This window comes from Oncorhynchus masou, chromosome 28, assembly GCF_036934945.1.
Source record: "Oncorhynchus masou masou isolate Uvic2021 chromosome 28, UVic_Omas_1.1, whole genome shotgun sequence".
In the NCBI taxonomy this organism is placed as follows: Eukaryota; Metazoa; Chordata; class Actinopteri; order Salmoniformes; family Salmonidae; genus Oncorhynchus; species Oncorhynchus masou.
In genome coordinates this window covers 77,674,215-77,692,767 of record NC_088239.1, presented here as the reverse complement: position 1 = coordinate 77,692,767, position 18,553 = coordinate 77,674,215, and the positions used below count along the sequence as shown (strand labels likewise).

The following is an 18,553-nucleotide window of genomic DNA, read 5'->3' as shown; positions in this document are numbered from 1 at the left end:
CCATTCGGTGTGGTAGGGAATGAAATTGTTGACCAGACTGCCAAAAGGGCTTTAAAATGAGATATAATTTATGTTCATGCTCCACTGAGTAGAGGTGAGGCAAAATGTAAGATCAAAGCCATTTTGATAGATGTGTGGCAGAAGATATCAGACTCTGAGCCAAAGGGCCGGCATGTATATGCCCTTCAAAGAAAGGTACGTGGACCAAGATTCAAAATTCAGATTAGGAAGGAAGAGGTGGTGTTTTCTCGATTGCGTCTAGGACATTGTACGTTGAACCCGTCATTACATCTGATTGGCAAGAATGTAAATGGTTTGTGTCTTAAGTGTATCGTTGATGAAACTGTGATTTTGATGTTGCATGTGTTGTTATATTGTTGTAAGTATGTTCAAGAGAGGGAAAGATTGAAGTGTAGGATCATTGAGGTTGGACGGGGACAGGGACGGGGACGGGGGTTGGAAGGGAATTTGGGGATGGTCTTTTAGAAGTTATTAGGGCTCTTTTTTATTTTCCAGGTGTACCGAGTTAGGTAGGAGGATTTAGAAGTGTGGAGCTAATGTTGTAAACCGTGATAGACCACACACTCCAGCACCTTAAACGTTTGTTTGCTGACCACAATTATATCATAGAAGTAGAAGAATGTAGAATTTGATTGGTGCAGAACCTGTCAATCTGGATTTGACGCTTGCTGAGTGGGTTATATGCTGTGCTCTGTCTGGAAATTTAGCAAAAATGACTAGATTATTGCTATAATGTCGCTGGTTAATATTGAAAATAGGAGTTTTAAATGGTAATATACGTGGAACATGACTGAATTTGTGAGCAGTGATCACGTTGTCGCCAGTAATGTAATTACATTTCCCTGTTATCTATATTAGGTTAAACTGCTAGATCTTGGACGCTAGGTGAACAGCAGCACTAGTACAGTACCAGTTTCTGGACGATGACACTTTAGAATGTTCATTTAGAATGTTACTGTGGCGACCTCTAGTGTTCATGGCAAAAGGAAAAGAAAGTCAAATGTGCAGACAAGAGCTGATATTCCACCTACGAGGGAGCCTATTTAGCAATTTATCGTCCTCTTTCATTGCCCCGTGGATTTCACTAACTGAATGAGTCTCTTTCTATACTGAACAAAAATATAACCCAACATGCAACAATTTCAAATAATTACTGCGTATAGTTTACAGGGAAATTAGTCAACTGAAATAAATGAATCTGTCCCTAAACTCTGGATTTCACATGACTGGGAATACAGATATGCATCTGTTGGTCACAGATACTTTTAAAAAAATGTCAGGATCTAGCAACCATTTGCTTCATGCATTGCGACATCTCCTTCGCATAGAGTTGATCACGTTGTTGATGGCCTGTGGAATGTTGTCCCACTCCTCTTCAATTGGCGGACCTGGAACATTCTGTCCTGCACGTTGACCCAGAGCTTCCCGAAAAATAATCAATGGGTGAAGTGTCTGGTGAGTATGCAGGCCATGGAAGAACTGGGATATTTTCAGCTTCCAGGAATTATGTACAGATCCTTGCGACATCATGGGGCTGTGCATTATCATGCTGAAACATGAGGTGATGGCGGTGGATGAATGGCACAACAATGGGCCTCAGGATCTGGTTACGTTATCTCTGTGCATTCAAATTGCCATTGATGAAATGCAATTAATTGTGTTCGTTGTCCGTAGCTAATGCCTGTCGATACCATAGGATAAATGCTCACAAACAGAGGTGTAAACAAATTTGATTTTTGTGCGTATGGAACGTTTCTGGAGTATTTTATATCAGATCATGAAACATGGGACCAACGCTTTACATGTTGCGTTTATATTTTTGTTCAGTGTAGTATGAATCCTGTATGTAGAAATGACACGGCAGATAGTCATAATTATTGTGAGAATATAAGAGTGATATAGTTTGGGTTCATGGTCTCAATTATAAACTTTAGTTAGTACTGAAATACAGCGTTTGGGAGTAGTGAACTGCATGTAGTTCAACTAGTAATGAAACTACATTTTTGCAGTAGCTTGGTGGTCGTTGAAGTAAATTCAAATCTTGGTCTTCAGTTAATTACTTTTTTTTTGCGGTGAAGCTAACTAATGAACCTACACTACTTTTTAAATAAAATAAATACATTGTTGGAATCAGACCTTCTTAATTCTCACTTTAATTGTTTGTTTGTTTTTTGGTGTGTGTGTGTGGGGGGTGGGGGGGGGGGGTTAATAGGCTAAATTACACATTCTGTTAACATCTGACCCCAAAGTCAGATTTAGATATGATAATGTATCTTGGATGTGGTGAAATACTTTAGTTAAGTAAACATTTTTTTCTCTTAAGGGTAGCTTTAGTGTAGCTCAACCTTTTCCAATGTGCAGTAACTGGTAGTTTGATAAACTATGATTTCAGAGTCGCTTCCTCAACACTGCTGAAATAATACCGAGGTTCATTGTACCTAACCAGGTAAAACTCCAGACACTACTTATTATCAAACACTGTGCACTCTTATATGGCCTCTCTGCATGGTCACAGCAGTGGGATGTCACCATGGAGGACAACACAAGACTTCTCTACAGCTACCAAAACAACAGCTCTGTTACCTTGTGGATGTCGGCCATCTTGACTGGGGCTGTGGGTCGTGTTTGTGATGCCAGGCCTGAATGTGCCCTTTAAGCTCAAGGTATTGTTAGTCATATTATACTTGTTTGAAATACAACTTTTTGTATTTTGTGTGTTTTATTGGACAGAGGAGAGATGGTATGGAAGATGGACAGAGAGTGTCCTCACAAAGCCAGTGGGTTGGATTCATGCTGTATGCTGTAGACGGCGACACTAACTGATGGACCAACCAGGCCTTAGTCCAGTGATATTTTTTAACCAGATGCTCAGACAGATATTGACTAGCTCATACAACTACAAACATACTGTACAAGGGAAATCTCTCACACTAAAACCTGTATCCATACCTGTTGTCTTCAAGATGGGAAAATATGAATGAAACAAACAAGGTCTATTCATTCACTTAGGCCAAAGGACAGGGACATTCACTCAGTTATGTCCAATAGTATTTTGAGCATTGACATGAAAGAACAATATAACTATTATCTGTCACCACATGACTAGTTGTGATGTGAATGTCATTTTATACTCACTGCATGAATGAGACAAGTCTGCCCAACAACCGTCAGTTGGGTTCCAATGCCCTGGGTTTGAGATCAACTCAATGCTGCAGACCTACCCACGAGGTAGAGCCTGGTGGAGGGGAATAACATATACTATGGCCAATTATGTAAGCAAGGATTTCTGGAAGGTACAGTATGAATCCCATGTTTATTGATTTACCATGTAGGCTACCTGTCCAATAAAAACTGATATAAATGACAGAAATATCTGTGTCACGTTCTGACCTTAGTTCCTTTGTTATGTCTTTGTTTCAGTATGGTCTGGGCGTGAGTTGGGGTGGGTAGTCTATGTTCTTTTTTCTATGTTGTGTTTATGTGTTTGGCCTGGTATGGTTCTCAATCAGAGGCAGGTGTCGTTCGTTGTCTCTGATTGAGAATCATACTTAGGTAGCCTTTTCCCACCTGTGATTTGTGGGTGATTTTTTTCTGTTTAGTGTTTTTCATCACCTTACAGAACTGTTTCGGTTTTGTTTCATTCTCTTTGTTATTTTGGTTAGTGTTCTGAGTTTAAATAAATATGATCATGAACACTTACCACGCTGTGCTTTGGTCCTCCTCTCCTTCCACCGAAGACAACAGTTACAGAATCACCCACCAACCAAGGACTAAGCACCATGGTATCGGGCAGCAGCGATCTCCGGACTCATGGACATGGGAGGAGATTTTGGACAGAAATGGACCCTGGGCACAGGCTGGGGAATATCGCCGCCCCAAGGCAGAGCTGGAGGCAGCGAAAGTTGAGCGGCGGCGATATGAGGAGGCGTGACAGGTAGAAGAGGCAGCCCTCCAATTTTTTTGGGGGGGGGCACACAGAGAGTGTGGCAGAGTCAGGTTGGAGACCTGAGCCCACTCCTCGTGCTTACCGAAAGAAGCGCAGTACTGGTCAGGCACCGTGTTATGCGGTCAAGCGCATGGTGTCGCCAGTACGCGCTCACAGCCCGGTGGGCTATAGGCCAGCCCCCCGTAAGTACCAAGCGAGAGTAGGCATCCAGCCACGGCGTGTTGTGCCAGCCCAGCGTGTTTGGTCTCCAGTACGCCGTTTCGGCCCGTGCCGGGCGAATGTGGGTATTGAGCCTGAAGGAGAGGTGCGAGTGGTATGCACCAGATCTCCAGTGCTCACCCACAGCCCGGTTCAACCTGTGCCTGCACTCTGGAGGGTCCGGGCTAAAGGGGTCATCCAGCCTGGAGGATTAGTGCCAAGGCTGCGCACCAGAGCTCCAGTGCTCCCCCACAGCCCGGTCCATCCGGTGCCTCCTCCACGCACCAGGCCTCCTGTAGGTCTTCCCAGCCTGGTGGGTCCTGTGGCAGCCCCACGCACCAGGCTGTCTCTCCGTCTCCTCCCTCCAGGTCCGCCCGTCTGTCCTGAGCTGCCAGAGCTGCCCGTCAGTCGGGAGCTGCCGAGCCGCCCGTCAGTCGGGAGCTGCCGAGCCGCCCGTCAGTCGGGAGCTGCCGAGCCGCCCGTCAGTCGGGAGCTGCCCGAGCCGCCCGTCAGTCGGGAGCTGCCAGAGCCGCCCGTCAGTCGGGAGCTGCCAGAGCCGCCCGTCAGTCGGGAGCTGCCGAGCCGCCCGTCAGTCGGGAGCTGCCCGAGCCGCCCGTCAGTCGGGAGCTGCCAGAGCCGCCCGTCAGTCGGGAGCTGCCAGAGCCGCCCGTCAGTCGGGAGCTGCCAGAGCCGCCCGTCAGTCGGGAGCTGCCAGAGCCGCCCGTCAGTCGGGAGCTGCCAGAGCCGCCCGTCAGTCGGGAGCTGCCAGAGCCGCCCGTCAGTCGGGAGCTGCCAGAGCCGCCCGTCAGTCGGGAGCTGCCAGAGCCGCCCGTCAGTCGGGAGCTGCCAGAGCCTCCCGTCAGTCGGGAGCTGCCAGAGCCGCCCGTCAGTCGGGAGCTGCCAGAGCCGCCCGTCAGTCGGGAGCTGCCAGAGCCGCCCGTCAGTCGGGAGCTGCCAGAGCCACCCGGCGCTGCCGGAGTCGCCCTTCATGCCGGCGCTGCCGGAGTCACCCGCCTGTCCGGTGCTGCCGGAATCTCCCATCCATTTGAGGCCCGCTGCTAGGGTCCCCAGTCCGAGGTCGGCGGCGAGGGTCGCCGCTCTAAAGGCGCCACGGAGGCGGGTAAAGAAGCGGGCAAAGACTAAGACTACGTCCCGTGCCAGAGCCGCCACCGCGGACAGACGCCCACCCAGACCCTTCCCTATAGGTTCAGGTTTTGCGGCCAGAGTCCACACCTTTGGGGGGGGTACTGTCACGTTCTGACCTTAGTTCCTTTGTTATGTCTTTGTTTTAGTATGGTCAGGGCGTGAGTTGGGGTGAGTCTATGTTCTTTTTTCTATGTTTCTATGTTTTCTATGTTGTGTGTATGTGTTTGGCCTGGTATGGTTCTCAATCAGAGGCAGGTGTTGTTTGTTGTCTCTGATTGAGAATCATACTTAGGTAGCCTTTTCCCACCTGTGATTTGTGGGTGTTTTATTTTCTGTTTAGTGTTTTTCATCACCTTATAGAACTGTTTCGGTTTTGTTTCATTCTCTTTGTTATTTTGTTTAGTGTTCTGAGTTTAAATAAATATGATCATGAACACTTACCACGCTGCGCTTTGGTCCTCCTCTCCTTCCACCGAAGACAACCGTTACAGACTGAACACGCTTCTAATTTATTTTAATTTCCAGTATGTGCAGTAGGTCACTGGAACAGTATGCAAAACATTTTCATTTTACCGTAACCTCTTTTACAGTCACAATAATGACACACAATATAGGAAATTATTAAGAGATTCTCTACCAGTAATCATGACCAATATCGTCAGAGATGTAAATAAAAAGTTCCACTGCTGTTGTTCGAGAAGCGCTGCTTCATTTGCTTCTATGCTATGTTCTTTTCTTGTCTTTTGCAGACGGATCATCACGATACAACAGCGTGACTGTATTTTTGGCCCCCTCAGTGGTAAGTTTCACTTTAAAAAAAAAAAACCTGGTGGACCACAAGACTCAAACCTGTTCAACCCTGTTCACTGAAGTCAAGTCTTACTTTTGGGCCGGTATTACCTCTCAACGCACCGAACACAGTATCTCATTGCCTTTCTTTATATCTGTGCCATTTCTATCTGACAGATGGAAGTTCTAGAGGAGAAGCTGCTGAAGGAGCTTTCTGAGGATGCCATGGTGGTGGTGTGTCGCTTCCCCTTCCCTCATTGGCCACACACCTGCTCCAAGGGGGCGGGGTTAGACCAGGTGTGGGCCTATGATGTCAGCACTGTCCGCAAGCCCTATCCTTCGGTGTCTCAATAGGTTACAGTCATATACATTTCATTCGGTTACATAAATACTTTTCCTTAGAGCAAATGGCAATATGCTCATTGCCCCTCTGCATGGTAAGCAATGGTGTGCAAGAAAACATCTTAACAAATGTTCCATGTCATTTCATTGGCCCCACATAATGTTTTGTACAATGTGCAAGTTGAATTACAAAAGACCATGCTGGCTATTGCTGCCTGCAGAATGTAAAATAGAAGGGAATAAAATACATATGCTTGTTTACAGTGTTTACTATAACTTTGATGCACATTTACTTTGTTGGATATGCAGCCAGACTAAAGGTTTGCATGCTTGAAGTCATTTTTTTTATCAGTTCTCTTGTGTAACATTATTATTATTATCATTATTGCTTTTCAAATGTCTCAAGTCAATTTGAAGCCACAAACAAGAAAAGTGTTCTATTGAAGACTGTGGTTGTGGTCAGAATTTATCCTGCAGATAATTATTAGGATCTATGCACAGCTAAGCCACTAGGTCCAGCTGCAGCAGATGCATCACTATTTTTGATGTCCCTTTGGTAGTTGGCATAAATGCCGTCCTCCTTTTCTTCTGGGGCATCACTCATAATACAGTTCCCCTCACTACCCTCTTGTTCTGGGGCATTATACATCATGTAGTCCCCCTCACTACCCTCTTGTTCTGGGGCATTATACATCATGTAGTCCCCCTCACTACCCTCTTCTTCTGGGGCATTATACATCATATAGCCCCCCTCACTACCCACGCTTGCTGAACAGTTGCCAGCAGCTGCCTTTGGCTCCTCTGGTCTTGCCAGTCGCACATTTTCATAGTCACTCTCATAGCACCCAGCTCTACCACTGTGGCTTCCCATATGGTAGCCAGCCGCCATAGACATTGACACGTCATCTGTGGGAAATGGGAGTGGTGGTCTTTCCATCACAGGACTTGGTTCACTGTTCTCAGAGACTCTAGAGGATTTCGATTGAGATTTGTTGATCTGTGTTAGCTTGGGCGAAACTTGGGAGGTGGGCTGGTCCTGCCTGGTCTGGCGACGCCACCAATAAGCTAGGCCTCCACACACACCAAGCATGATGAGAACAAACGTGACCGGACCCAGGATTTGACCCCTGCTGGTGTGTGGGCAGCAGTTGTCCCCACAGGGGGTTGTGGAGGTGCAGTTCGACATGGTTGGTACAGGAGGATCAGGATAGGGAGCTGCAGAGGAAGGTAGAAGCAGAAATGTAGAGATGGAAATAGAATACAGGTGAATTGAAACTTCTAGACAGAATGTAGTCAGGTAGCCTAAAGTAGTGGTATGTATTCAGGTAGCCTAAAATAGTGGTATGTATTCAGGTAGCCTAAAGTAGTGGTATGTATTCAGGTAGCCTAAAGTAGTGGTATGTATTCAGGTAACCTAAAATAGTGGTATGTATTCAGGTAGCCTAAAGTAGTGGTATGTATTCAGGTAGCCTAAAGTAGTGGTATGTATTCAGGTAGCCTAAAGTAGTGGTATGTATTCAGGTAGCCTAAAGTAGTGGTTCTTAACCTTTTCTGTTCCTCCTTTAAGAACAGTTTATGTTAGACTCATACTACTTTTATCACAAGGAGTAGTACTTCAAATCCATGTTGAAATCAGCCAGGTAACTGACTGAAGTCTAGACGGTCAGAAATAGTCATCACGTCCGGTGCACGTCCACTGACTGAATAAGTATTTTCTGTGTCAGTGCAATATGCAATACATCAATAATTGGGTCTACTTACCAAATAAAACTAGCATGTTTAGGGGTAATGGATTACCAGAACCTTTATACCGACCTTCACAAAAACATACTACTTACTATACTTTCTTTCATTGTTCACTGTTACATTACAGCGCCTAATGCATGCAAATTAGCATCAGGACATAAAATAGGGATGTTTCTAGTTATCATCACAAAGATAGGGATGTTTCTAGCTATCAGGATATAAATAAGGATGTTTCTAGTTATCAGGACATAAAATATGTATGTTTCTAGTTCTCAGGATTTAAATTGGGGTGGTCCTGTATGGCTCAGTTGGTAGAGCATGGCGCTGGCACCGTCAGGGTTGTGGGTTTGATTCCCAGGGCCACCCATACATAAAAAGAGTGTATGCACACATGACTGTAATTTGCTTTGGATAAAAGTGTCTGCTAAATGTCATATATTTATATTTTCAGGACTTCGATAAGGATACATCTACATTTTACCAATCACTCTTATCCAGAGCAGTTAGGGTGGGCACATCGGCATGTTTTTAATCTAGACAGCTCAGGGATTTGAACCAGCAACCTTTCAGTTACTGGCCCAAAGCTTTTAACCTCTAGGTTACCTGCCACTCCCTTCCAGTGATCAGGTCTTAAATATATAGATTTCAACGCACAAACGTAAAAGCTACCGTAGCAAAGTGGATCATGTTAACCCACTGTAACAATACAGTGATAGTATGGTACTACTACAATAGTAACAAGATTATAGAACAGTTAAATGCGTCTTACCTTGCAGTAGATTACTTCGACAGTAAAGCGAGACGACTGGAGTTTCTAATTGTCTTATATAGCTACTTCCCTTTCAACCAACCACCTCTGGATTTGGTATGAAAAAGAAAAAGTGTGAAACTGTCACACACCTCCTGCATATAGGTTTGTCACGTGGTGTCATGCCACTAGCTATTATACAGTGTATTTATCTTCACACACTGACCAATGCAGGTGGGAGGTGGGTTGTAGTAGAAAGACATAAGATATATTATTATATTAAGACAGTACGTTTTAAATAATAGAAAAACATGGTATTTATTAATGTTTTGTGATCAAACAGTAGAATATTTTATTTGTGTGAAATTATGTAAACCTGATATACAACTGATTGTCATATTGTAATTTGGCTGAGCAATAATTAAAAAATAAATATTGTCTAGGCCTCTATCTGTCTTCTTTTCACACTGATCATCATCATAACGAGGCTCACAATATGTATGGAAGACCCGTTGAGTTCCACTGGGTGGCGTCCTCACCCCTCCAAACAATCAGAAGGGTTCCTATTGAATACACATATGCTAACGAAAAGGTGGGGTTTTGTTGTAATCCGTATAAGTGTTTTATTTATTAGGGACTATAGTAGCCGAACATCTCGGTCTCTTATTTGGCACCATCATTTATCATCATCTGAAGGTGGTGATATTTTTTTAAATGTTTATTTCACTTTTGTATATATTATCTACCTCACTTGCTTTGGCAATGTTAACACATGTTTCCCATGCCAATAAAGCCCCTTGAATTGAATTTATAAACGTTTCAGTTTGTTAACTAGAGATAGGATTGTACCCAAGATGTTCTGATATTATATATATATATATATTTATTTTTTTACATATTTAACGAACATTATATTAGGAACGCTATGATTTGCTTTATTTTTTGTTGTTGTAAGTAAGGAAAGCGCATATGTGTATTTTCATATGGAGCAGCTTGTCTCACAGTATGGATATTATACCTACGAGTTTGCTAGGCAGAGGTGTTGTTGCGTGCGTTCTTCAACACCGATTTGTTGAACATGGTCATATCACACTTCACCCCCTCGGCGGAGAGCCATACTGTGTGACGTCGATTGTTAGGGGCGGACACTCCTTTATAAAGCTCGGAGCGACTGTTCAGCGTTCCACATCAAATACAGCAAGTCTCTCTCACTATAGAGTAGACATGGATATACTCAGGAGTATCGCTCACCAACCCACCATGTGTGAACACTCGGTGAACAAGCCCTCCGAGATCAAGAGGAAGAAGTCAGAGGAGCAAATTCAAGCCACACAAGAGTTGTCACGGATTATTACGGATCCAACAAAGGGGAAATGCTATTGCCGAGGAAAAGTTCTGGGCAAGGTAAATTCATTTCAACAGATTGGTTAGGAATTCTACCTGGCTGAGTCTTTAAAAAAAATATACAGTTCCAATATTGTCCAGGGAAAAAAAGTTGTACATTGTGCATGTTATCATTTGCAGTAGCCTATTGCAAGCCATTTTGATTGATAATATTATATTTATCACATTATTGGTGTAGAAACTGTTTCGATGTGGGTCCATGCAATTACACCAATGGCTGTGAGATATTGAGCGTCAGGCTACATTGATCCGCTGGTCCATTTTCAGTACATGTTTGTTGATTTACCGATCTGACACTTCTCTGTCCATAGGGAGGATTTGCCAAATGTTATGAATTCACAGATTTGGCATCAGGCAAAGTGTATGCTGCAAAGATCATTCCACACACGCGGGTCTCCAAGCCGCACCAAAGGGAAAAGGTATGCGCAATGCTTTATTTTATTGATTGTGGCGCATGTCGTGTGTGTGCGCTTGTAATTTGACCATAGGCAATTTGAATTCCTCAACAGATTGACAGAGAGATTGAGCTGCACAGAATTCTCCACCATAAGCACATTGTGCACTTCTACCACCACTTTGAGGACAAAGACAACATCTACATTCTCTTGGAATACTGCAGTCGACGAGTGAGTTAAACCCTCCCCTAACCTTTACTGAAGTGGTCAATTAACAAATGCTAATTTTCATTTTCTGTTGCAAAATGTTGTGCCTTTAATTAATAAGATTTTGTTGACTTTGCTGCCTTCTTCCTTGGTTTCAACAGAGGTGACATCTTTTTAACCACTTCCTTTGTTTACCTTGCAGTCACTGGCCCACATCCTGAAGGCTCGGAAAGTACTGACAGAGCCTGAGGTGAGATACTACCTCCGACAGATCGTCTCCGGGTTGAGGTACCTCCACGAACAGGAGATCCTGCACAGAGACCTGAAACTGGGTAGGTTGGCTACTCACACCAGTCTCTGTTGGATCATTGGGTGAAATATTGTTTTTGTTTCACCATTAAGCAAACAAATGGATGCTCACCATTTCTGTAGTGTTTTAGGACAATGGCACATCCTTCAGGTCATTGATAGAACATTTGTACTCATTGACTTCTGACTTAACACAGCTTTAAATGAATAATCCTTCTATCTTGCTGAATGTTGCTCTTTTTATAAGATGTGTGTTGCCAAGTTCATTAGACAGACTGCCTCTTGTATATTTCCCCCTCTGAGGTTATGTCTTCATTGTCATGACCAAAGTCACTAACCCCCCCCCCCTCCCCGTAGGCAATTTCTTCATCAATGAGTCTATGGACCTGAAGGTAGGGGACTTTGGCCTGGCTGCCAAGCTGGAGCCCGTTGAGAACCGAAGGAGGACGATATGTGGCACGCCCAACTACCTGTCCCCTGAGGTGCTCAACAAGCAGGGCCACGGCTGTGAGTCGGACATCTGGGCCCTGGGATGCGTCATGTACGTTTGCTTTGGATACTTCCATGTTCACAGTCACCTCAATAGAGCCTCTTGCTTCATTCAGATTCATGTCTGAATTCCCTAAGTGTTTGAGTCCTAACCTGAAATGTTAGTGTATTTCACCTTTATTTAACTAGATATGTTGGAGGCTACTTGGGTTAATCCTGGCATTTGTCAGTCAGATTTCAGAATTGTACTATAAGTTTAGGTTATGCACATTCTTCTCATGTTAGGATTCAGCTGTTGAAGTTTGAGTTTAGCTATTCAACTCATGTTTCTTTGGACCATCTTGAGTGAGTGCAGGCAGCTACAATTTATTGGTTGTGATTGTGTGAACACAAGGCACGCTACACGCTGCCCTCCTCCCTGACGACCCAGGCCAAACAGCTGATCAGCAGGATGCTGGCCAAGAGCCCTGCAGACAGACCACACCTGGAAGACATCCTCAGACACGACTTCTTCACCCAGGTGTGTTTCATGTTTGGAAGGGGGAGGCTGTCGGTCTCTGTGGGAGGCTGTCGGTCTCTGTGGGAGGCTGTCGGTCTCTGTGGGAGGCTGTCGGTCTCTGTGGGAGGCTGTTCATGCATACTCAACACTTATCCCCAGAAGCACACCTCCTTTCTACCCATATTTAGGTAGAGATCAATCCATACTTGGTCCCTGGGCTACCTCGACATCAGGCTAACTTCCATTCCCTTTCTTTGTGTCTCCCAGGGGTTCACTCCAGACAAGCTGTCGGCCAGCTGCTGCCACACGGCTCCAGACCTCCACCACACCAGCCCTGCCAAGAGCTTCTTCAAGAAGGCTGCGGCCGCCCTGTTCGGAGGGGGCAAGAAGGACAAAGCCAAGTACTTGGGGACTTTGAGTAAGTAGTACTTTAAAGGTACTCCCTGTCTGTGTGTGCTTATTATCCTAGTGAAATGTTAAGTATTGAAAGGGTATTTGAGTAGTAAGAAGGGGGATGATATAACTTTCACATTCTCAATAAATTGCAATGGAACTTGGGTCTACTTGCTCCAATACATCTGCATACATGTATCAAAGTAACCTTACAAATGCCAAAAAATAAAAAGTTGGTTAAAAACAATACTGATCTTACCTACGTAGTGGCCATCTTAGTTAAATTTGAAACCATTTTCTAACCGCCATTTTTTCTTCTGCACACAGATAGAATGGCCAAAGAGGAAGAGGAGCTCACCAGGCTGCGGAATGACCTGAGGAAGACGTCTATCAGCCAGCCTCTCTCCAGATCGGCATCTGAGAACAGCAGCAAGCCCCCTGTGGCCCCCACCGTGGCCAGGCCAGCAGCCTCTGTCAAGGAAGGGGTCAACGGCACCAACAAGCAGCAGCTGAGGGACACAATCCGTTTGATTGTCAGAGGCACCCTGGGCAGCTGCAGTAGTGAATGTAAGTGCAGAGCTAGACTTGGCTTTGTGTAAAGTTAGATTTATCTTTTTTTAAGTATGAGTGGATTTTAAAGTGTGCCAGTTACATTTGAGACAATCATTGTGCAGTCTTCTTTTTAGAAAACGGAGATAGGATTCCTAGTTCAGTAGGATGTTTTTGAAACCAAATGTAAACATAGAGAATGGTCTTTGATATTTTTTGATTGGTCTGCAGGTCTTGAGGACAGTACCATGGGCAGTGTAGCAGACACCGTGGCCCGGGTGCTGAAAGGGTGTCTGGAGAATATGCCGGAAGGTATTTAATAAACACAACAATGAACTGAATGAAGATATAAATCAAATACATTTCTATCACCGTGGCAACCTAAACATGTAATTAAAATGAAACCATACAAGAAATTAAGAGATTTTCTCAATTCTGTGGTATAGTATTGAGTTAATGTTTCCCCTCCCCCTAGCGGCTGACCTTCCCAAAGAGAATCTGGGCAGCAGCTTCCAGTGGGTGACCAAATGGGTGGACTACTCCAACAAGTATGGCTTTGGCTACCAGCTGTCGGACCACACCGTGGGAGTCCTCTTCAACAATGGCACACACATGAGTCTGCTGGCAGATAAGAGGTGAGTAGTGCCACCCTGTCTGTGAAGTTTGGCTCCAGATCTTACTAATGCATTGGAGAATAGGATGGCCAATTCCATTAGGTAGAAAAAAAGGACATGTTTGGCCTGGTCGATCCCTAGGCTTTGCTATTATTTAGCCATTCCATTCTCACATAAGGTGTTATCATGCCATTGGTATCCCTCACTAACTGTTTTCCCAAATGGTGTTTTCTCCAGGACCGTTCACTACTATGCCGAGCTGGGCCATTGTTCTGTCTTCTCCACCTGCGAGGCTCCAGAGCCATTCATAGGCCAGGTCACCATTTTGAAATACTTTGCCCATTACATGGAGGAGAACCTTATGGATGGTGGAGACTTGCCCAATGTGACAGACCCCAGGGCCCCCAGGCTCTACCTGCTGCAGTGGCTGAAGTCAGACCGGGCCCTCATGATGCTCTTTAACGACGGCACCTTCCAGGTACAGCTGCACAGCTATATCGCTTATGGTCTTATTTCTAGATGACTGTTCTCTAAAATGAGTAGGGAGACATTTTAGATTAACCCATTTGACTGTGCTTCTTGAAAGTGGGGGACAAACTCCCTGATATGGAAAAACCAAATGAGAATATATTGAAACATATCCAGCCACACTTTCTCACACGCAAACTCCTCGCTTTCACAAGTGCAAGCGCGCACACCTCTCAAAACAAATCTCTAATCTGACTAGACTGCTAGGCACACGTCTCACCACAGACCGTCTACATATTCTCACTCCCATGTGACAATCCTTGCTTAGTTGGTACTTCTCCTAACCTCCCTCCCCTCCCTTGCAGGTGAACTTCTACCATGACCACACCAAGATCCTCCTATGCAGACAGAATGATGAGTACCTGCTCACCTACATCAACGAGGAGCGCATCTCCACCAACATGCGCCTGAGCACCCTCCTAACGGCCGGCTGCAGCGCTGACCTGTGCAGTCGCATGGAGTACGCACTCAACATGCTGCTGCAGAGGTGCAACTGAAGAACCAAGGCTGCAGCCATTTTGGGGGCTTTGGTGTTTGCGTGAGAGGTCAAGGTTTAACGGGAGAACTTGTTAATTGACGTGGCTCTGTTGTGGTGGGAAGTCTGTGGCAGCATGGATGGAATGGAGGTACAAAGAACGCATCCCTTCATGGAAAGCAAAGAGAAAAGGCTGGTAAGAGGAGATGGACAATGCTGGGCTGGATCCAGACGATACATTGCAAAAAGGAACTGAAACGCTAATGTTTTTTTTAAAGGACAATCTTTTTGTGTGGTTGCGGAGTTAGGTGTTTTGGTTAAGGCGAGGCTTCAACAGGGTGGGGTTGAATTGAGTAGCTCTCTGCAGGGCAGAGGAGGAAACGTGTTACTGTGAAAACATTCCACAACACTAGGTGGGGAGTTGGCTTCTAGCCAGGTAGTCTTTTGCTAAGCCAATGGCGTGGCTACAACTATGCCCTACTGTGACATCAAAGGTAGAGAAAGCCAGAGGACCTTCTGGACCAATGCCATTTCACATAGTGTACATGACTAGATTAATTTATTACATGGTGCAGTATTTATTTAATAAACAAACCCTCTTTGTATATATTTTGTGACTGCTGTTTTAAATGTCATGATTTTCATTAAATCATAATGATGTTGCGCTCATAGTTCTGTCTTTACTCTCCCTCAGTCCTCTATGATTTAACAATTTAGAGTATGTCCATATAAAATATTGTGGTTACCAACCAAGGGAATTAGTTATTGTTTGTAGTCCCATTTAATTATATGCAAGCATGTGTTCATTAAGCTAGTCTAAACCCAATTTGGATGTGCAGCCTCCATACAGAACTCAATAGCAGAAAATGGCAAACTTCAATAGTGTCAGGTCATCTAAAAAAATATATATTTTTACATAGTATGTTTTTATGACTACTCTATATCCAGACCAATTAAATGATCACATGCCTATGACTTGACTGGGTTAGGCCTACTAGTCAAACATCCACTCATGATTCATATTTTCTGTCAGGACCTTGAGATATATATGTCTTACTCTCTCCATATAGCCTACACACATTAGCTAGCTGTACAATGCATTCAACCTCAGTAGCTATTGCTCACAATATACCAGTATATAAAGCTTTCTGCAGTATGTGGTTCTACACTTGCATTTATTTAGCTATTTCCAACCAGCCGTTCTCCACTTAGCACACATACTCAATCCACGGGGACTTATCCACACTGCCTTGAAGTTAAATTCTCTGTTCTTTTTTTAAAGACAAAGTATCAGCAAGGCTTCTTGACTTGCTTCAAGGGGGATTTTATTATTAGAAACACAACTCTGTTTTTCACTGGCAACTTGAAAAGGTTATGAAGTCAAATGAAATCCAAAATTCATGATTCTCTTTACCAATGTGTTTCTGGTTTTGTACATCAAACTCAAATGGCCGACGTTAAGCACTGTTAGCAAGGTAAGTGCTTTTGTTTGACATGTTGGACCAATGTGTTGCCGAGCAGCAATAATAGCATTTCTCATGAGAGACGTGTCATTGTAGAAGTCTTTTAGAAAAGAAACCCTGGATGTCTTTTCAGCTCAATTATTTTTCTTGAGACCTGGATTCCGCAGCCGCTGCACCATCGTTAGCCGTTTCAACCCCATTAATCATTTAGCTTGGACAGGCTCCGCCATAGCATACATACCGAGTGAAATTGCTGAAAGGAAACAGCGGTGCACTAAGTGTCAGAGGATATCCTGTCTTCACTCAGAGCAGAGGGTGTGAAGACCAGGTTTGGTTGCTGTTCCCACCAACCCATTTAACTAAACGCAAACTACAAGACATAATGAAACGGCGCATGTGTCAATATACAGACCGTTGGATGAAACAGAGATGTTATAGAGTGAAGGTTGATAATTGGAAGCATGGTGTTAAAAGAGATACATAATGTCACTTCTGTGACAATAGACCGTTGGATAAAACAAAACTTTGGCTAAAACAAAGTTGTTATAGTTGGTTGCTTCGATGGCAGAGTGGTGTCGAGTTGTGCAACCTACTGTCACCAGGTTAGATGTACAGTTTGACAAGTACAGAGTTCTGTTTGCCATTGGAAGCCTTCACACTATACAAAGAGAGATTTATGGAGTAGAGTCCTCCACTGTGAAGGACTGTTATGGAGGGATATTAAGTGGAATTGAAGAAAAGGCTCTTGCTGCAGAGACTGTACCAACGATGGTTACATAACTCTGAGGCCTGCCAGAGCTGAACGTACGGCTAAACCTTCGTTGGTATACAAAAGGACATTACATGAGCGTGAAAGTAAACCAGAGCAACAAGACAAGTAATGGAATTTGCGAGGGAAATTATGTCAGTTGGTTCCATGTCAACTGAACTTTTTTTCTCTCCTTGAGAACATGTTTCTCTTTCGAAAAGCAATTTCAGTTGGCAATTCTTCACTTGGTTTTGATGGAGATGTTCCCGGGAAGAAAACACTGAGGCCAGGAGGCTGTGTGGTCGAACAGAAGGGACGACAGGAGTCTCCAATCCATCTTGTCTGTTTGTGTGAAATCCAGGCCACTTTGTCCAAAATGACTAAGGATCCAGATGATCTAATTAGAATGAATTAACAAAATAAGTGATATTTACTGTTTCATGTTGTTGGCCCTCTGTGTGCATCTCTGCAGAATAATAGTCAGGGAATTACATTTTGATAGGGTGCTTTCTGAGATAATACTCTGTTCTGCTTTGCCTGCTCTGTGTAGGTCATGGCATGTATCTCTATCTCCTTCCAGTGTGATGCCATCGTTTTTTCAAGATGCTTTCAATCACTTTTTGTCATTAACAGTTCATGCCATACTTGTTTTCTCCTACTACAGTGAGTGAAGATGAGGCACGAGCGATGAAGCACATTTATAAATCCACAATTGAGCCCATACACACTGAAGTTGTACAACTGATTTAGAGCAGAGACCTTTTCTGACAAAAAGAGTTAAACAATGGTTGTGTAAACATTTTTGTGCAGACAAACATTTCCGTTGTATCACACCATTCTGTCAAATGCATTATATTAGTGGTGTTGTCTTGACTAGAGCTGCTTCCAGGCATCACAATTGGCTAACACCCAGTAGTTATTCAATTTGATGAACCTTGATCCCATTGGTCAACTAAAAAACTTTCTTCCCTTGTCTGGTCTTACCTTGTCTTCTGATCTGTCGATCATTACCTGTTCTTAGTATGAGCCATTTCATCACTTCAGATAAGGGTCTCCATTTTTTCAGAGTAGTGTGCTGCTCCTAGAAATCAGTCTCTACTTTTGACATGGGAGCAGCAGATTGAAGCCCAAGGGCCATGGAAGACCTCAGAGAAACTGACAGAAGAACAGCCTGCAATGCCTGATACATGGAACAACCTCTACCTTATTGAATAGCTGTCATTACCTGGGTGGTTGAAGAAGATGTAGGTCTACTGAACCTGGGTGGTTGAAGAAGATGTAGGCCTACTGACCCTGGGTGGTTGAAGAAGATGTAGGTCTACTGAACCTGGGTGGTTGAAGAAGATGTAGGCCTACTGAACCTGGGTGGTTGAAGAAGATGTAGGCCTACTGAACCTGGGTGGTTGAAGAAGATGTAGGCCTACTGAACCTGGGTGGTTGAAGAAGATGTAGGCCTACTGAACCTGGGTGGTTGAAGAAGATGTAGGCCTACTGAACCTGGGTGGTTGAAGAAGATGTAGGTCTACTGAACCTGGGTGGTTGAA

At 44.2% G+C, this 18,553-nt stretch overlaps 1 protein-coding gene and 1 pseudogene across 1 annotated transcript; both read left to right on the top strand.

Annotated features, from left to right (window-relative positions):
- Positions 1–807: 807 nt before the first annotated feature.
- LOC135517067 (ATP synthase subunit C lysine N-methyltransferase-like) lies at positions 808–6,475 on the top strand (annotated as a pseudogene).
- A 3,640-nt stretch (positions 6,476–10,115) lies between these two features.
- On the top strand, positions 10,116–15,462 carry LOC135517066 (serine/threonine-protein kinase PLK2-like). Its single transcript, XM_064941089.1, has 12 exons — positions 10,116–10,340; positions 10,652–10,759; positions 10,850–10,966; positions 11,145–11,274; positions 11,609–11,862; positions 12,123–12,260; positions 12,507–12,657; positions 12,960–13,199; positions 13,413–13,493; positions 13,657–13,816; positions 14,033–14,273; positions 14,629–15,462. Exons 1-12 carry the CDS (start codon positions 10,161–10,163, stop codon positions 14,818–14,820), a joined length of 1,992 nt encoding a protein of 663 aa, XP_064797161.1. The 5' UTR covers positions 10,116–10,160; the 3' UTR covers positions 14,821–15,462.
- The last annotated feature ends 3,091 nt before the right edge of the window (positions 15,463–18,553 follow it).